Here is a 20,438-nt window from a genome sequence, read left to right as displayed (position 1 = left end):
AAAGTTTCATTCATTGCTACTATGAACTGAATAAAGAACATGAAATTCACACTCGACTCTGAGTATATTTCACTTTTCCTTCTGGTGTGGTATTCTGTACATAGTATGCTTAGGTGTTAAGGTTTCAGACTTAGTGTACCGGTAACTTCTTGTAAGTTTTAAGTTAAGTCTCCTGCAACTGGATTTCTTATGGACAGTGCCAATCCTGAATGTATGAATTTGTGACCATTACGCTCATTAACCTTCAGTAGCAGCAGTAACCTCTGCTGGATGAAATACAATTGCCTCTGGTCTATTTTGGGGGGAATCCTGCAACGTGTTTAAGTGTTTATTCTGCTAACTATACATTGGAGTTTTGCTCTGGATCAATATGAGCAGAATTCATTATATACACAGCCTAAACCCTATTGAACTAAAATGTATAGGATTGCAATCTAAGTGTATTTTAGATTGTGGTTATGCTGTGCAACCTTAGCCTTTCCTACTTGGCAGTAAGATCTATGGAGGTGAATCAGACTTACTCCTTGGTAAGAGTGTCTCAGATTGTAGTCTTTGAGCAGCACAGTCTGGTATCTCCTGCGCTAGCTCCACTTCTCATTTCTTCATTACTTTCCTTGGCATATATTCCTTCAGGAAGTGAAAGGCCCACCAGCAGCGGAGCGAGCCGATTGGGAGCCTGGGGCGGTGTGCGTGCCCTGCGCCCAGGAGTGGGGCCAGCCGTCTGCGGGGCAGGGCCAGCCAGGGCAGGACGCTCCATGGGGCCTCCGAGGAGTCTGCCTGCCTCCTCCCACTCAGTCGCCCTACAGCTGAGGGGGAGGCGGTGGTTGGACCGTTTGGGGCAGCGCAGAGCCTGCAGGTGCCCAAGCCACCGCGTCACTCCCAGGCCTTGCGGTGAGTGCCACCCAGCATTTTGTCACCCCCCTCAGTGGTGACAGTCGGGGGGCCCGCCTCCCCACCCCTTCCTCCGCCCCTGAGGACCACCATTCCAATCACAGACTTGGGAGTCAGCTACACTGGCAAAGAAAAAGCACTTTATATGCGTTATAACACTATGACACCAGATGGCGCTGTGGAGTCCCGCCTTTCACCAACGTGATTTCCCTTTATGAAGTTTAGAACACATTTCCCTGAAGTGCTTTTTTGATGTGTCTAGATCCAGCCTTGCCTTCTTCACAGTGCTCTTATTCTTGGGGTACCAATCATCCTAACATGGCTTACTTGGTAATTTGCACTTTTCAAATTCAGCATCCCTATTCCTCCTTACTGATTGGCAGCATTTCAGCTCCTAAGAAAGGGCACCCTCGCAGTCAAAGCCAGTTACTCCATGTGTGCTCTGTTGGATTGGCACCCTAAAGTCTGAAAGGCAGGAAACATGTATATCATCTTTGTCAGAGAGACATGATGGGCTGCTGCTCTCTCCTGAGTGCATGTTCAGTACCAAATCTGGGTTTCCCTTGGCATTATGAATGAAATGAGACTCTTGATTCCAAGTTCTGCTGCCCACAATTTTGTACACTGAATGACTACTGAAATAGGTGAGTATTAGAGCACATGGCTGGCCACAGAATCACAGCCAAAATGAATATATTAATCATAACTTTTTTTTTGCAGATCCCACTCATTCCATAAAGACAGTTTGGCCAAGGACGCACACAGATGAAACTAAAAACTACACTTTTTAGAACCATGAGCCAAGGTTCTAGTAGGAATCAACAGGCCTTTGCAAAACTAATCCCATGAATTATATCATTTTAGCTAACCAAACAACCACATTGGCTGCTGGGGAAATGACGCATTACGTAGGAATGCTGAAATGGTGTGGTTGTTCAGTCATTCCGTTAGCCTATCATGATATTCCAGATCCAATGACAAATTTATTGTGTTATTTTTGGGTAACAACTTGCAAGGCTGGCTGGTTCAAATCCAAAGTGTTCTTCATGTCACAGCCTCTGTGCTCTGATTGTGTTTTCAGAATTGCTGAAGCTACCACAAACATTTATACTCCATGCCCAGGTTTTTTTCCTGACACCAGCATTTGTTCTTATTGCATATTTGCTCTTTGCTTCTCTCCAGTCTTCAAGTGATTTTATCTATCTATCTATCTATCTATCTATCTATCTATCTATATCTATCTCAGCCTTATTGGTGTGTCACTGCTGCCTCAAAGGAGGTGGTGCAAAGAGGGATACCGCCGCTTCTACCCTCAGCTTCTATGAGATGGAGGTAAAGATGCTTCTTGTCTGTTATGTAAGAGCACATTCATCACTGAGCACAATGAACCTGGGTCTTCATTCGGTCGCCTTAAACCTTCCCCTAACATACACATTTTTTTCACTCAGGGTTTGGTTGGAGAACTGCGTCACAAAAATTGGAGAAGTGCAAATTCCAGAGGTCAGCTACCTTATGCTTTGCATATTTTTTTCAGATAATGTGGTTAGGTTTGCATTAAAATCTGAACTGAATCTCCACACCCTCCTGCCTATCCCTAGCTACTTCTGTCTCCATGTAGCACGCCTGCTGTGCATATACATAGTGATAAAAATCAACTGCATACGACAGACTAGCTATGTAAGCCTGTAAGCCTGAGGATGGTGCAGGCATCTCGTGAGTGTCCTAATGCATTTAGAACAAGCACTACAAAAATACTTTGTCAATGGCTCCCCTGAAGAATGATGCTTTGAGAAATGCAAGGCAGTATCTTTACAAGTGTGTACTGGTGTACAGTATGTGTGTGTTCACAGCTAATGAATTCAAAGGCATGAGCTGAAGATTACAAATGGAAGAGCCAACTAGATCATTTTAGGCAGTTGAATCACATTTCCCATCCGTGCCCTGTGATCAAATCAATGAGAAGCAGCGCACATATAAAGCCTCTCTGTGGCACGTATCGGGATATTGCACACAACAAAAGCAGCAAGGGGGAGAAAGCAGTGAGCTGTTGAAGCTCCCCAGGGATTCATCGAGCCTTTGAATTGTCAATATAGGAGTTTCGCTCTTGAAGCTGGAACACTGCAAAAAGGAAAACAAACTACTGACTTGTTTTAGTGTGTTATAATTATGGGATAAATCCAGTCTCGTATAACCAGCATGCTTAACTCCAGTTAATGCATGAAGGGGTTAAGATCATAGAGTAAGTTGTCCTGCCAGGCTTAGCTAGGTCACAACCACTCACCTTAGGAGAAAGGGTTACCAAACTCTTTGTTCTCTTTCTTCCACCATGTGAACCCTACATGTAAAGTCAAAGTTGAATGTTCCAAGCTTAGACTGCGTGGCTTTAGCAAGACATATGAGTGTTTCTATACAAATAATTTGGAAGCAACTTATAAGGGGATATTTTAAAGATCTAACAGCCTGTATTTCCATGCTTTACTTTGTTGAGTATTTTGTGATTATAAATCTCTGCTGGGGTTCTCTCACCAATAAGTACTTGCCCCAAAATTGGATTGAGACATCCAGGGAATTCTCTTCTCCTTTTACCACATTCTATTTTCCCCTTTGAAACCAAATTACAGAAACCATCAATAATAAGAAGATACCGACTAGGACACATGTGAAGGAGGGAAGATGTGTTCACCAAATTGGCTTTATAGATCAAATACAGCCGGGGAACATTCTTATACAGGGGATTATCTCGGATGTGGGTTTTCATGATCCAACTCATTGGATACATCGTGAGGTACTGAATCCAATTTTGGATGTTAATTGGCCACCTGGGGCTGCCTTCTTTTTTTTGAAACAGTGATGCATCTTTGCTGAGTGTTGTCATAACTGCATAGAGGGAAACATGGCCATGACTCAACTGGGATGTCAATCCAGATGGCAAATTAGAATCAACATTCAGATCCAGCTCCTGAAAATTGAAACATTTATCCCCAAGCTTGTTATTTAAGGGAAATGCCAGGGTGGGAAGAAGGGCGAGTTCTTTTATGACCGATAGATCTAGCTTCTAATCAGAGGAAAATATTTTACTAGGGCTGTCCAACTGCAGTGCTTTGGGGCATTGTGCAGGATCGTACTGCACATGGAATAAACTATATGGGTGGCACTAGTGACTGTACTACGTTGCACAAAGATTGGGGGAAATATGTCAATTAAGTACTGTATGTGGAAAATATTTGTGAGTGGAAGGAATGAACTCATTACTTTATATCAATGTATTTGGACATTATTATAAACTTATAACTTATTGGGTGTGTTGTTTTTTTACACAATGAGTGCTTACGAAAATTGATTCTAATGTTAATGCATCTAGCTGGTGATAATTCATTGCCGTGCCTCCCCTGATGCAATTCGTCTCAATTTTAGCTAATACAATTTTGCTCTTCGCATTATGAAGGGTTGTGTCCAAGAAAAAGCTAGTTATATCCATTCTTGTATTTGTTTTGCATATGCTGCCCCTAAGATTTGGTTTCTCAAAGACTCTTTGCATCATTTGCAGTGGCTGAGGACACAAGAGGCCTGCAGCAAAAAAAGCGACGGCTCTGTTCTTCACCAAACATGTGCTCCATCTGCATGTGTGGCCAAAGTCCTGCCAGGAAAAAAAAAGGATAACCCTACTTAAGATGTCCATGAGAACAGGTCTGGTGCCAGCATCTGGCATCTTCAAGGGCCCCAGTGCTATTGCAGGGCTCAATGCACTGATATCTTTACCAACCCCAGCAAGGGAGCCATGGACCATAGTGCCTAGGAGTGATGTTAGGTTTCAGCTAAGGGACTGTGGAATTAGTTGCCTGCTAAACCGGCAGCCAGATTTTAAAAAAGGGCCAAAACACTTTACCAAGTCTTCTGCCCAAACCTGGATCCCTTTATGGGATTTATAATTGGGAAGTCTGGAATAGTAATTCAAGGGTTCTATGCCCCTCTACCAACCGCTTATTGATTAATCAATTATAATTTCCTCCTTTTCCTCCAAAGAGTTCTGGCTGGTGTAAATGATCTGTTTTCTCCCTTCCCTCCAGATTAGTCCCACAATAACCCTATAATGTAGTTTAGGTTGAAGGAGAGTGACGATCACCCAGTGAACATCGCATTTAATTTTTTAAGCAGAGCAGCTCTGGGGAAAGAATAGTTTTACTCTGTTCTACAACTGGCTGGATCATGCCCTACTTAATTGTGAGGCTCTCAGCTTTCAGTGAAGTACATTTTTGCCCTCCTGTTTTTACAGAATGGTTTAAAAATATGTCCATAGTTCAGCTACAAATGCACGGATTATAATCCATTACAAATTCAAAATAGGTCAGCAAACCTCAAGCTATGCACAGGACCCAAACCAGAACCTTTTGGACATGTGAGAGCTTTGAATATCAGCACACCCCACCAAGCGAACACTGTGCAAGTCACCTAGCTTTCCGTGTCTCCTTCGTGTTCAAAGCAACAGCTGCCTCTAGTGTTAAATGCCTATAGCTACAGTTTGGAAAAATTGACGTCTCTGGCCTTAGAGAAGCTGAACGGAAGATCAACAGGCATTTTGCTAGCACTTATGATACATAAATCACCCACATGGTTTGATGTAGCATCCAACAGGCAAATTACAAAAGAAGTTTAAAAACAGCAGGTACACATGGAGATTATAATGTACAAAGATGATATTTTCTTAATATGTGAGTGCATTTGCTTCTTCATTGCTCTGAGGTAATATATGCCTACTACAGTTTTTCTTGCCATTTTGTTATCAGGTGTGACTCATGAATCCTTTCCCTGGTTTAAATACTATTATTACTGTCATTTTCAAACATTTTATTGTGCCCCTGCTGTGTAAAAGGCTCTACACAAACCAATTACACTCACTGCCCAGGTTTTTAATATACAAGGTCCGTTCTGTGGGCTCAGCTGACATCTGGATCTCCCCTCTTACACTCCACTGATGACCGAATACTTTTAAAGGAAAAGGAGATAGTTGGTTTCAACACTAAGTCTCGAAGTCATTATGTGAGCAATTTGACTTCTGCTACTGCAATGGAACTCAACTCATCTGCTCACACACAAATACAGTCAAACCTCGGTTCTCGAACGGCTCTGTTTTCGAACGTTTCGGCTCCCGAATGCCTAAAACCCAGAAGTATAATCTAAAAGATCATACACTGCATTATGAACACTAACCAAATAAAACATATTCTCCCATTTTCTCCTTAAGGAGTTATTTTTTCCTTTGAGAAATAGGTTTCAGTTGGGTTGTGACAGTTATGGTCTAACCTGTGGCCTACTCACAGGGCAACATTTGAGATTCTGCCAGGCTAAATATCCTGTGCTTATCAAGTTGTAATTGTTCCATCACTTGTATAATAGATTTGCTGAAGGTTAATTACGCATTTCCCTTTTTAAAAATCCATTGTTCTGAACAGCATTGAATTTTATGAAAACTAAATAAAGAACTTATGTAAGCTCAGCAAAGGAAAAGAGCATTTTGTTGCTAGGGATATTAGTTGTAATACAGTTATTTCACAACAACAGTTCTCCAGACCTGGCATGAATTGTTTTAGATGGTCACAGGACCATCAACACTACAAGCCAAATATTTTATTATATGGCCTGACACTCAAATACTCTAGCAAACGTTATTTCATTGTATGATAGGTTTGCTGCAAGGTCTTTGCAATTAGCGAAAGCCAGCTCTCCGAACCCTATATTGGACAGTTCATTTTTCTGTCATTTTCTGGCAGGAAGACATGCAAAAATCAGGAAAAAAACAGCCCAAACTTTTAATAATGGATTTTATTCTGGGGGGAAACCCACCACCTTTTATATGAAAGTATGAAATCCTGTGCTGTTACAGAAAATTGACACTGCCCCCACCAGAATGCAAATTACTACAATATTGTTTTAAATACTATTTCAGTTAAAAGTAGATCGTTATGATTGCCACAAAATTCAGAGGCTAAGGAAACAAGACAAGACAACCTCATGATTGACAAGAGACATTAGTTTAAGTCAAGCATTGGTATAATTTATACTCAGTGAGCCAGTGGGCATTCTGCAAGTGACATTTCATCTGCAAGTGACTCTTGCCATTTGTTGGCCATCTGAGTAATCTTACATCAATTTTTAGTTAGCTGCATCAAACAAATGCAAACACAATCAATCTTCTCCATATAAATTAACAATATCACATCAACATTTTGTAAAGCTTATCCACGCTCAACAACAAATTCATCATGCATCCAGTTTTAATACTTTTCTTTTTATTTAGTCTTGAAAATGTACTGTATGTTTCAGTTGCGCCTTTGTTGCACAGGCGGGGTTCTATGCCTGTGTCATAAATGCAAATTATTTACAGAAGAGTCTAGAGAAAATAAACCTCACAGTTTCTATCCCGGAACAGAACAAATATGGACTGTCTACCAGCAATGAGAGTGCGGGTTGGAGATCATGTTCTAGGAACTGCTTTCCCCATTGCCCACCCCCTTACTCCTAGTAGACGATATCAGTTCAGAATATTTCAACGGTATACCTGAATGTACATTATATTTTCATACACAGAAATTGAAAAACAGAAATAAGTATTATTGTCTTGCACGGATCTTATACCCAGGTTCCAGTGTCATATGATTATTTGGAATTTTCCAGTGACTTTTCTATGGAAGCGTCAAACACTGCTATATTGTATCTGCTGGGTTGGAAGCCCTGAATTTGCTAGTTGTGCCTCCGTATTATACGTAGAACATCATGTTCTGCAGATTCACAAGGACAATTACGATAATCTGACTTGATTATTAGGCCTACAAATCCATTCAGCAATTACAGTGTTGCCACTGTTGCCATGTAAGCATTGCAGTGCAGTGCTAACTGGGCACAGTGGAATCCATAGCCTGTAGAATTTACTGCTTTAAACTGTAACTGTAGGAATAAATTGGTGGGATTCAAAACATTTAATCGCTTGTTTCCAGAGTTAGAAGAGCCTACGCTTCTGGAAAGTATTAAACACCATCTCCCCTCAGTGCAAAACAGTGAACTGTGTGCTTTAACATTCAAGGATGGGGCTGCTGATAAACGCTTACTGTGAAAAATCAGGATTGTGGTATTCAGCAAGAGGCAGGGGTCGCATTCTAATTCCTTCCTGCAGACTTTCTTCATCTAACAGACACACTGAAAATAAATTGACCTGTTCTTATGATCTAGGACAGAGTGGAATCCCAGAGGAATACATTTATCAGCCAAGCCTGCCAAAGTAATTTCACTCATTGCTGCCAGATTAGCTTACGTAAGTGAAGCTATTATGCATCAGTCCACAGTTTCTATCTTTAGGATAGTCAGGTAGTACAGGAAACATTGTGGAAAGCCCAGAGGAGTCAACAGATAAATACTGCAGCCTTATTTACATGTAGGACAGGCATGTCCAACAGGCCGATTGTGAGCTACCTCACTGACAGTTTTTTTAATAGTGGGAGTAGATCGCAGTCTCTTGGGAGTTGGACATGCCTGATGTAGGACACAGCTGTGTTTCCTTGAAGGAGGGTATATGTTTTTAGCCCTGCCCCCCCGTGATGTCACACCTCCTTCCTCAAATAACCAAGCTGCCCACTACCGAACAGAAATTCTAACATGTGACCTCCTGCTTGTCTGCAATTGTTTGAGGAAGGAGGCATGATATGGGCGGGCAGGACAAAAAGCACAGCCCTGCTACATGTAAACACAATTACACCCTACATGCAAGTAATGAATGAACAGGGCCTGGGTGGAGTGTAGATGTGCTAGCTCCTGACCCAGAGATCCTACCTGTTATTTGCATTCCCAAGGAGGTGTCCAGCTTATGCTTCACAGCAAGCAGCAGTCAAGTGGAGAAGAATGGGCTACTTGAGCATGAAGCAAGGGCCAGAAGCAAGCAACTTAATTTGAAGAGCACCTTTGGAGGTTAGGGAAAACTCAGATATATCCCACTGCCAAGTTAATGTCTGCACCATCTCTATTTTGCTTTAGGAACTTTTGTCAGAAGAAATTCAAGCAAAATTCTAACAGGTAAATATCATTTACTCATTTTATGAGTTACATAGCGAGCATTACTGCCAATGACTCTCATTTCCTAGGTAGCATTACGTTGCTGTTTCCCACCCACTTCTAGTGCTATAGATGTAACACTAAATCCGCCTGAAAATTGTGTTTATTCCCCTTCAGTGACTGCTAGTTCAAATGAGATTCTATGAATAAAACAGCAGAAGAAGAGCTGTAGGAAATTAATGGGAACCCCCATTGCCAATTGTTAAAACAATATGACATTATGTTTTAAGTCGTGAAAAAAATGTAGACAAGCTTTGTATACGTTAAAACAAAACTGAATATAAGATGCAATTAAAGTGACACACTCTTAAAGTATATAAAAAAACCAAGCACCAAATAGCAAAAGCTAGAATCTGCCTTGACTGGAGCTTAATGAGCAGCTAGCAGAGGCACATTCCTATCACAAAACTGGGTCTGCACAGCTATGGCCACATGAAAGACAAAAAAGAACATGGGCCAAGTAGGAAGCCAACCAGCTATATTATTCAGAGTACAGAAGGATGCCAAAAGTTAATTTTATCATCCTCCAATTATTCATTCTATTTTCCAGCTTTACATGGTATAACACGGCCCAATTCATGACATGGGGAAATGGCCACTGGAAATATTTATAGTGGCTATTAACAAATCAACCTGTCATGCAGCAATAATTTGCTGGTTAAATATCAGTCTACTTATGCCACGCAATGTGGTGTAGAAAGGACTACACCACCTTAGATCATGTGAAACATTTGGAAGATTCCTGTATAGCAAACAAAAAACAAAATGGCCAATAAGAAGTGAGGCCACAACCTCTTTTTCTGATTTTTTTTAATGTGTGTGTGAGAATTCAAATGTAGTATCCCCCATCTGAAGTGGTACAGTCCATTGTATCACCTGCTGCACATGCAGAGGCAGCTAAGCCATCAGCACAGGAGAGAAGTCACTCAATGTGTTAACCATTTACCCTTTGTTGCATTCATCAGATTTTACTAAAGTGCCAAAGAATGTTATACAGCGTATGTTCATGCAAAAGCCAGCCACAACCTCCTCATCCACCTGCACAGCTCCTCTACCCCAATCATTCTGCACCCATGGCTGCTTTTCATCAAACACAAATGTACATTAGTAGACAAATACGGCTACCTACCTGAATCATTAGGAGAGTGTTAGGCACGTCCACTGGGTGATGACTAGTTCCAAAGACTCTGGCCACACATTTGCCTCTTATAAATATTGTTCAGAAACAACTGCCTGAGAAACCAAAGAGGTTTTATTTCCCTTTTTAATGTGAGAGTTTATTGCAAACTCTTCAACAAGATCATAACTGTTTAAGTTGTCATTGCTTTCCTCCTAGCAATACTGATGGCACTAGAACACATTGGAATTTCAGCAGTGTCAGAGAAGAAAGAATACTTGAAGTGCTGACATCTGGAGCTTTACTAAAAAACCCCCCAAACAGACAGGGCCTTTTTTGAACTGCTTGGCAAGCAGCAGCACATTTAAAACAACCAAATTACCACTTCTTGGCTGCTATGAGAAATTCAGATGCCAAAATTTGCATTTGGTTTCCATTTTCTAGTTCAAGTATTGCATGTGATTGCAATGTACGTGAACATGAACAACATGACAAACTGGCAGCTCTGGTAATTTCACAGCTTACTGACATAAGGCTGGACTCAGGCTAACTTAAGTGTCACTGATTGCAATAGATCTACTCTAAACATGAGTCAGTCTGGATCCAACTCTTCATTTTAAAAGTGTAATAATCCCATACTATTACTATAAGAAATGCTAAAATGTATGTTTCTTACAAACTCAAGATAAGCTTGATCAGATATTATAAATTCAGACAAGCAAGACAAGCACTGTTCTAGTGAACTATGCCATCACACACTATGAAATCATCACTGGACATATTCAGGAATTCAACCTCCCTGTAAGAATAGCAAAAACAGTTTATGTCAATGTATCCTTGCTCTTTTGTTGATGTTAGCTGGAGATCCCATAAACTGGGAGAAAGTATCCCCTCTGTAAAATGCCCCCAGTAGTATTCCTACCAAGGAGAATGTTTAAAAACATGATTTAAGCTGTTTTCCTAATTGGTTGGTGAACACTGAGATATGTTACAAAAGAAAAATCCAAATCCATACTTTTGCTAAATGTTCAGCACCTTATAGCCACTGGAGTTTTTAAAAAGAGATAAGGTTTTTGTGCATTTGTGACTCCAGCTGCTTTTTTGTTGTTGTTGTTGCTTCCCCTTTTTTCTTGAAGTTTCCAGATGAAGCTTTCATACATCTGCCTTTGCTGCTGTACTGGCTTCAGCACCTGCATCATCTTCAGAAGGTATGGAGGGAACACTGTCGTGGGAAACAGTGTCAATGCTTTGTGCTTCTGACTGAAGGTGGATGGATACCTCAACAGCTATTTCTTTACCATGGTCATTTACAGAACCATCATCCGAGTCTGCTGTCGGTGAATTACTGCGCTTAATTTCTGGGTTTAAGGGATAGAGTCCGTCTTGGACACCGAGGGCTTGTTTGACTCCATCTCCAACTTCATCAGGGTCATCGACTCTCACTGCTTCAAATATTTCTTCCATAAAGGCCCTACAGTTAAGGATGAGCGGCGGAAGAGGGATACTTCTGGCTAACTCTTCAATGTATCGAGCAAATTCCATAGTCTTAAACTGGGTGACTTTGGCCAGTTCCAGCGTTTTGGCAGAGGTAATGATTGGAATGCGTTTGGCAATTTCAAAGGCCTTCTGTAGTTTCTCAGCCCCTTCAGTCCTGAAGAATTCATTGATGGCCTTCTCTGTCTTGCGGAGATGGCTGCTCATCATGCACAGACGTGTTATATTTAAGATCAGGGTGATAGTAAAGGCAACCAGGCAGACAATCATGTAGTAAATGCCCATGTCCCCAGATGTGGAGACCACCCTGAGGGTGACTGAGTAATAGAAAGAGCCATTTTGGGTAGTGACAACACAACTGTATCGCCCCCGGTCACCAAAGGTTACACTTGTGATATTAAGGGTACTGTTAGAGATCAGCCATCTTCCATCTAAAACACAAATACAAAAAAAGATTTCAACATTAGAGTAACAGATCATACTTGCATCTTTTCTGATATATATATAGGCATGCCCCGTGAACTGTATTATGAAACCAGCAACACTGAATTGGGAATATGGATAACAACATATGTCTGGTCATTTGCCAACCTACTAGTCAAGCAAGGTTGAATATCTTTACCTAGCCAAGAAAATACTCATCCCATGTACTTGATCTAGGTCACTGGTCCTCAACTGGGGTGTTGAGACCACCCACTTCTGGGTCACTGCCTGATCTAAGGTGGGTCACACAGCAGCACTCCCAACATACAAATATATTGTAAAAAGGAAGAAATAGATCTACAAATGCATGTTTGGGTTAGAGCTGGGCCCTGGGTCTGATTTGGGCACTTGTTTACATTATAATGTTGCTATCCATTTGCAAAGGCACTCATCCCTACCGGGTGGCCCTTCCCTCCAACCCCAATACTACTTGTGAAAATTATATTGTTAAACTGCAAATGTTTCTATTAATAAATGTAGCAAGATCCACTGGATTGCGGCAGCAGGCAAATGTGTACTTAAAAGCTTGATGGGCTATAAAAGGTGGACACTTGGACAAAATATGTGTACAGTGCTATCTCACTTTTTCATGCAATGTTTTCTGCTTTCCCAATACCCTATTCTGGCAACAACAGCAAAAAGGTAAAAAAAAAAAGGTAAATGTATTGCTGGATTGGACAGAGCCCAGTGCCATGATGGGGATGCAAACCACTCCCTTCCCCAGTCACCAGACTGATCATTTGATGACTGCATAACAGACAATAACCCCCTCTCCCCAGCTGATCTGCATGGCTCAGCTGAGGAGACTGTCTGCCCATATGAAATGGTCACATCTTCTGCTGGCATGCAGCCCCTAGAGCAGCAGTTCTCAACCTGTGGGTTCCCAGATGTTATTGGACTACAACTCCCATCATCCCTGAGCTCTGGCCTTGCTAGCTAGGGATGATGGGAGTTGTAGTTCAACAACATCTGGGGACCCACAGGTTGAGAAAGGCTGCCCTAGAGGGTTGGGTCACCAAAAATTATTGCTGCACTGTCGTCCCCCAATCTAAATGTAAATCTGGGTTTGATGAGGTGAGCATTCTCCCCTGATAAAAACCATGCAATCAGCACATGGATTAAAATATCAAGTAGCTATACTCCTAAAGCAACTAATTCGGAATGAAAACTACTAGCTGCTCGAATATTATGTAACAGTACCTAGATTGCAAGTTGTGTAAGTTATAGCCCATTTAGCTTCAGCCAAAATCCAGTACTTTAATTTAAAATAGACTTGCATTGTGTTTTAATGTAGGTATGTTTGGGCAGAGAGGCGACGAACCTAGGAAGAGTGGCTTTCCCTTCAACGTCTTCTTAAAAGTGTGACATACAAGAGAACTTCTGTGATCAATACAGCACACCTGGTACATTGTGTAAAGCAAGTCAAACAGTTGTCTCTTACCCTCTCCATCTTGCTTCAGTAGATGCCCTTTTGAGTTGAACCAAAGGATGCTGTTATGCTGACTGATGTTCAGCTTACATTCAATGAAAGCACCGTTACCTTCTTTCACTATGATATCTTGAGGTACTGCCGATTTTGTGAAGGCTTGTAGGGTGGGAAGAAATGATGCATCGAGATGAAGGAACCTTGACCCAGTAGCAGCTGTCAGGTTGGAGGCCACATTTTCTAGTGCAAAAACACTAGAACTGAGAATCAAAGTCAATAGGCAGCAGCTGAGCTTCATGGAAGCTTGAAGTATAAAGCACGCTGCAAAAAGTTAAGCAGTCTGTATTGCACCAGTCACCATGGAAGATATTGATGGGTTCATCAACTTTGGAAGGGCTTTGGGTTTTTCTTTACAAGTAAAGGAACAATCCAACTGAAATGTAAAAAAACAAAACAAAACCGATGCAAGTCAGGATTCTTAACAACGCAAAGCTTTTTGGCTTTCAAACTCAAATAATTAACAATACAATTCCAGAATGAAATGGCATATAACAGGGAAGGCGAACCCACAGACCAGATTCAGCTTGCCAAGCCACTTACAGTGGCTTCCTTGTCCTCTGTCAAAATCTGCCTCTTCTTACCTTGGAAAAGTGCCTTTCCCCCCTTAAGCAGAAGAAAAAGGCTTCAGAAATAGAAAGGAACACTTACCAGTATTTTCCTTTCCGTATCAGGGCTGGGTAAGAAAGAGGGGAACTACTCCCAGCCCACTGATGTGATGAGAAGGAAACCACCTGATCCTCTGCTGACTGGCAAAAGAGTGTGCAGGGGGTGGGCTGTTTGAATATGTCTGCATGTCTGTCTGCCTATCAAAATGTGTGGTAAGTGTGCACATGCAATTGAGTATGCACTGGTGACTTTACCCATGCCAGCTGCTGGTATGCAGTCTCCAGAAAGTTGTCAACCATCAAAGCAGCCCGAGCCACCCCTAGTATAAAATGTTAGTTGTCTAGAGCTGAAAGGAGCTTAAGGTAAATTGGCACAAATAGCAACTTTCCAGGAAAGGAATGGGACCTAAAAACTAACCATTCTTTCCTTTGGTAGGCTCAAATTATAAACAGCAACAAAATTAATAGGTCCACTGCATACAACATTCAAGGTTTTGTTCACCCTTGGGTTGAAACTGAAAAAGGCAAACCAATCAAAGGAGCAGGTGCCAAGAAGCACAGCTTCTTTGCCTGCAGAAGGTTGATCACCAAGTAGGGCTGGGAGAGGCCAGAAACCTTGGAAAGCCATTGCCAGTCAGTATAGACAATACTCCCTAAACTTGAACCCTTAATGCATTTCTACTCTTATCCTAGCTGCTTCCTTCCTAACCACCTCTTTCTGCAATGCTATCTAACTTCCCAGTAATTCAGAGTACAAAACAGGGCAGCTCATGGTACTACTACATGGCAGCGTTTTCATCAATATCTTCAAAGTGCTCTAAAAACCCAGAGTGAACTAATTCCATCCTGAAATATATGTGTTTAAACTACAGCAATATAAATTTAATGAGATTTGGTTCCACTATTCTGCTAGTGCAGAGCTCTCTGTTCTGCACACCAAACAGGTGGGTGGGCAGAAGTGGTATCAGTTCCAAGCAGGGGTGCTACTGAGATGACTTGGGAGCTGTTGGATCTCAAGTACAGATGTATCTTGGAAGAACGGAATCCGTTCTGGGAGTCAGTTCGACTTCCAAGGCATGGCTTCCGATTGGCTGCAGGAGTGTCCTACAGCCAATCAGAAGCCGCGGAAGCTGTGCTAGACTTTTGGCTTCCGAAAATCATTCGGAAACTGGAACCATCACTTCTGGTTTTCGACTGTTCAAGAGCCAAAACGTTCAAGTTTACAGGTGTTTGGATTCTGAGGTTCCACTGTAATACCAACTACCATCATATAACAGCATTGACTCAGATTGGGGTGATGGCTGCAGACTCACAGCTTTGCACCTACCTGCTTTATGCCACAGCTAGGGCATGCAGTAGGACTGTGATGGCCCTGCCACTTTGTTATGCCTGACCAGGCACCACCTAGGGCTTGGATAGCATCCTGAGGCTGTTAGTTGCAACTGGGAAAAATCCAGTTACATTGTCCTTCAAAGACCTGAGATAACTATCAGCAGTAATTGCATATGTTTTCTACTACATTGTACATTGTTTGCATAATGCACAGCAGCAGTTGTGATGGGTCATTGGATTCTGCCATTAAATCCTTCAGTGTTTGATTTATTAAACTGTTTATCCCATTTTCTTTTATGCAAACCCATTACTGTTAAGCAAAGATCTTCTGCTGCAGGGTTTTTTTTTTCTTTTGAGGAAAAGAGGTTACATTTTTATGACAGAGCCATCATATTTATATAAAACAGCTTCTGTGGCTGATAAACCACAAGGAAGAAAAGACCATATAATGCCCTAAATTTTTCAAGGAAAGCACAGCCATGCATATCATAAAGTAGCTGTTATGAATGAACATTAACACAGGTTCAACATGCTCCATGTGAGCCGCAGATGCACTATACCTGAAGACAGATTCAGTATATGTACTGAGAAGCAGAACAGATGTCTTTCATTTTCATCTGCACACTTAAAAACTAACATATGCTCAATTTTATGCAGTGTACAACCACCAGGACTCTCAGAGAACAGAAGGAAGCATATGCTCATGTTTCTGCAGCACTTTAAAAATATCTACAATATTGCTGCCTAAATAGATAGTGGAAAAGCAAAAAGTTTAGACTATGGCCCCAAGAGAACCAAAAACAAATGTTTCCTACGTTTACTGGATGGCGACATTTTATCGAATTGCAGTTATCCTTCCAAAGCGTCTCACTTTTATCAATTTCAGCAACTCCAGTACTCACAGAACTATTTCAAGAGCAAGAATTTCACTTAAACACTGAGATCACGGCAAAAACTTATTGGCTGCTAATATTCCAATGAATAGCAAAGGATCTTACAGATATTTGAGTTACCATGTTTCAACCCACCCTGCTTTAAGAGCTCTTAAGAATCACTCACCACATTTGCTAGTTTACAACATTTCTTTTTGAAAATGAAAATGTCAAAGCTGATATATCACAGAGAGTTGGGTGCTGCTTCATTTTACTGCAGTGATCCGGAGAGACAATATTTACAAAGGTGAAACTAGGGGAAAGAGCATACCCATACTTTTGGAATTTATACCGTATTTTTCACTCTATAAGATGCACCAGACCACAAGACGCACCTAGTTTTTGGAGGAGGAAAACAAGAAAAAAAATATTTTGAATCTCAGAAGCCAGAACAGCAAGAGGGATCGCTGCGCAGTGAAAGCAGCAATCCCTCTTGCTGTTCTGGCTTCTGTGATAGCTGTGTAGCCTGCATTCGCTCCATAAGACGCACACATATTTCTCCTTACTTTTTTTAGGAGGGAAAAAGTGAGTCTTATAGAGCAAAAAATACGGTATTTCTTTTTTTAAAAGCTCCCACACCAAATTTCCAAGGTGTTTTAAAGCTGAGAGTAGATTCTTCAGGAGTAGCTTCTGAAACAGCCCGATGTTATGTAGAATTATGCTTACATATGTCAGAATCAGGCTTGAACTCCGAGAAATTCGTTCCGGAGGTCCGTACTTAACCTGAAACTGTTCTTAACCTGAAGCACCACTTTAGCTAATGGGGCCTCCTGCTGCTGCTGTGCCACCGGAGAACGATTTCTGTTCTCATCCTGAAGCAAAGTTCTTAACCCGAGGTAATATTTCTGGGTTAGCGGAGTCTTCAACCTGAAGTGTATGTAATCTGAAGCATATGTAACCCGAGGTACCACTGTACATATGAAGGACTGAGAGGGACACAGGTGGCGCTATGATCTAAACTACAGAGCCTAGGGCTTGCCGATCAGAAGGTTGGCGATTGTTGTTCGGTCCCAGCTTCTGCCCACCTAGCAGTTCAAAAGCACGTCAAAGTGCAAGTAGATAAATAGGTAGCGCTCCAGTGGGAAGGTAAATGGCGTTTCCGTGCGCTGCTCTTAGTCATGCTGGCCACATGACCCGGAAGCTGTCTGTGGACAAAACGCCGGCTCCCTTGGCCTATAGAGCGAGATGAGCACTCAACCCCAGAGTCGTCCGCAATTGGACCTAATGGTCAGGGGTACCCTTACCTTTATGAAGGACTGACAATGTTCAACTTTAGACTTTGCAGCTTTTTGAGTGTTTCCAAGACTCCAAGTGACAGGGGCAAGCTGTTTATTTAAGTTCTAAGACTAATTTAATGAATTTAAGTGATCACCACACTGATATTCTTTATTAGATAATATATATATTTTCTAGTTCTACATAATATGGAGGATAGTCCCTGCAATTAAAGCAAAAAAGGGAATCTTGCTGGACTACAATTCCCACCATACCAAACTACTTGTCGTGCTATTTGTTACCGATGGGAGTTGGAGTCCAACAACATTTGGAGTAGATTTTCCCACCCTTGCTTTAAAGGCCTAGACAAAGAGCCCCAAATACTACCCCCCACCACTGTGCAGAAAACTATCCTAATAAACACTCTACCTAAAATATGCTGTTGATCCTACATACCTGTAATTTTTTTCAAACATATCAGACTTTTTAAATGCAATGCTTATATATAAGCACTTCAAATGTGTTTACACATGCCTGACACAGATGCAGATTACACCACAGGAATACGATGCTGAGAAGATGGAATAACACACACAAAAAAACGCTGGAGGTTGATTCCAGATTATTTGTTTGTTGAGCATTCATCCTGGTTTGCACACTTTGCAGGAGTGCAGGGTGTGTGTGTTATACAACACTGGTTGTTTATTGGGCATTCTTTCTGGTTTGTTTGTGGGGAGGTTACACAACATCGCATCAAGCAATGGTTACCCCAGATCTTCCTATCAATTTTCTTGATCTTCCTATTAATTTTCTTATCATGAGGTGTGATTTTTGAAAAAGTGGGTTTGTTGAGGAAGAGCACCAAACCCAGGATCAGCTCAAACTGTCTTGTCCTGGTGAGCAACCTGGCTGCTGAAGTTTCCAAACCATCTTCAGAGGCAGCCCTATGTATAACATGTGGCAGTAATCTAACCTAGAGGTTACCAGGGAATAGAAACAGAAGTTAAGCTACCCTTGTCTAGCTGTAGTGCAGCTTGGCCACCAGCTGAAGCTGATGGAAGGTACTCCAGGTCAGAAGCCACCTGAGCCAGAAGTACCCCTGAGCTATGTACCTGCTCCTTCAGAGGGAGTGTAATTCCACCAAGAGCAGGCAACCTCCCATGCATATGATCTAGGGAACCACCCGCTAACCATGTCTCACTCTTATCTGGATTGAGCTTCAGTTTGTTGGCTTTCTCCAATCCATTACCAAGGCAAGACAATGGTTCAGCACATCCTGCAAATGGTCATCATGGCAGCAATGAAGTCCTGAGCCATCCCAGAGCCAATCGCCTTGGCCTGGATGTTGAAGTCCGCCAGAACCAGCAGTCTGGGGGTCCTCAACACTGCCTTCAAAACCAGCTCCATCACCTCAGGCAGGCAGAGTGCTGGGTAGGGAGACAGACAGCAAACCAGCAGAATTCCTAATCTGTCCCAATTGCCCAGTGCCAGAAACACACACTCTAGATCCCCACATAACTGGACAGAGAACCTGGAGACAGAGATGGAATCTCTATAGACTGCAACAACTCCCCATCCCCAAGTCTGCCCTGATGCTGCCCGGGTACTCAGGTGGGCACAGCTGGGTAAGACCAACTCCACCCTGTTCGCCCACCCAGGTTTCAGTGTTACAGACCAGATCAGCCTCCTCATCGGTAACCAGATCATTTCACGGTTTGCATCTAGCTTTCCTTTTAAAAAGGAAGCCCAATACAACTAGCAATACAAACTCTATTTATGGTAGGCACTTGGATTATCAAACAGTCACTTTTTCACTGGTCCAACCAGTAAAATTGTGTTCAGTGGAAAAACCAACACTGGAGCCTGGAAAACTAGTAATGCTTCATGGACTTCTGTCCACCATAGATGCCACCAGGCTCTGCTCTTGGACCACAAGTTTCCACTAACTCCACCCCCAACTACCAGATCTGAACCTGCTCCCCCCCCCCCCCCAACTTGCCTAACTCTGTCATAACCCATTAGGGAACCATAAGGGTCTGCCTCAACCTGCCAGGTACTATTCTGACTTACCCGCCTTCTACTGAGTCCATGTCACCTCCAAGCCTGTGCAGGCTTTATCCGCTAGCCCTGCTAAGGGAGTAAACACATGTGTGCTATTATTAACACGTATAAAGTGCCTGTGTTGTTGTTTTTTCTGAGCAGCAAGGTCTGCAACCTAACAGGCAAGAGGGAAAAGGGGGGAAAGGAATAGGGAGGGACGATGAAAGCAAGCACTGTAGAACCTACATCCTCACTAGCTCATGACTTGGGGCCTTTTTGGTCTCTCTTTTGCCCTGCGAGAGAGGAGGCGCAAGTTCCCAGGAGCTGGTGGCGGCCGTGCACGCTTCCTTTCAACTCTGCATGCATGCATGCATATACATGTACACACACGATTTATGTGCATTGCACAGCTCCCAGCAGCTCACCCCCGAGGCCATCGCCCGCGACGTCATAAATGCGCCCACTAAAACACCGGCGCGTCGCTCCGGGTCCTACGACATGGCCTTGAACTCCGAGCGGGAGCGGCGCCCGTGACGAGTTACCTTGGCAACGCCCTGTCATCCCTCGCTCGGCCCGCTCAGTCCGCCTCCAGATTCCCTCCGCTGACGGGCCCCCGCGCACAGCTCCAACCGGGACTCTGGGCCTTCCGCCTTCCCTTCCTCGGAGCTGCCTCTTCTGCTCCTGCGCGAGGTCCACCGAGGGAACGGGAGGAGCGACGCGACTTCCGCCCGTCGGGCGTGTTT

At 42.6% G+C, this 20,438-nt stretch overlaps 1 protein-coding gene across 4 annotated transcripts; it reads right to left on the bottom strand.

Moving 5' to 3' along the window:
* Positions 1-6,693: 6,693 nt before the first annotated feature.
* On the bottom strand, positions 6,694-20,377 carry MFAP3 (microfibril associated protein 3). Of its 4 annotated transcripts, XR_013981173.1 has the most exons (4): positions 20,238-20,377; positions 13,527-13,944; positions 10,121-12,033; positions 6,694-8,082 (listed from the first exon to the last, which is right to left on the bottom strand). XR_013981173.1 is itself a non-coding variant. In XM_080988753.1 (3 exons), exons 2-3 carry the CDS (start codon positions 13,807-13,809, stop codon positions 11,261-11,263), a joined length of 1,056 nt encoding a protein of 351 aa, XP_080844879.1. In that variant the 5' UTR covers positions 13,810-13,944; positions 20,238-20,377; the 3' UTR covers positions 6,694-11,260. The 4 variants fall into 4 exon arrangements, 3 of the variants coding, with proteins under 3 accessions (XP_080844879.1, XP_080844881.1, XP_080844880.1); XM_080988753.1 differs by having other exon boundaries at positions 6,694-12,033; XM_080988755.1 differs by lacking the exon at positions 20,238-20,377 and adding an exon at positions 19,942-20,051 and having other exon boundaries at positions 6,694-12,033.
* Positions 20,378-20,438: the final 61 nt, after the last annotated feature.

This window comes from Podarcis pityusensis (genome assembly GCF_964106645.2).
Source record: "Podarcis pityusensis genome assembly, chromosome: 2".
Lineage (NCBI taxonomy): Eukaryota > Metazoa > Chordata > Lepidosauria > Squamata > Lacertidae > Podarcis > Podarcis pityusensis.
This window is presented reverse-complemented; position numbering and strand designations above follow the sequence as displayed.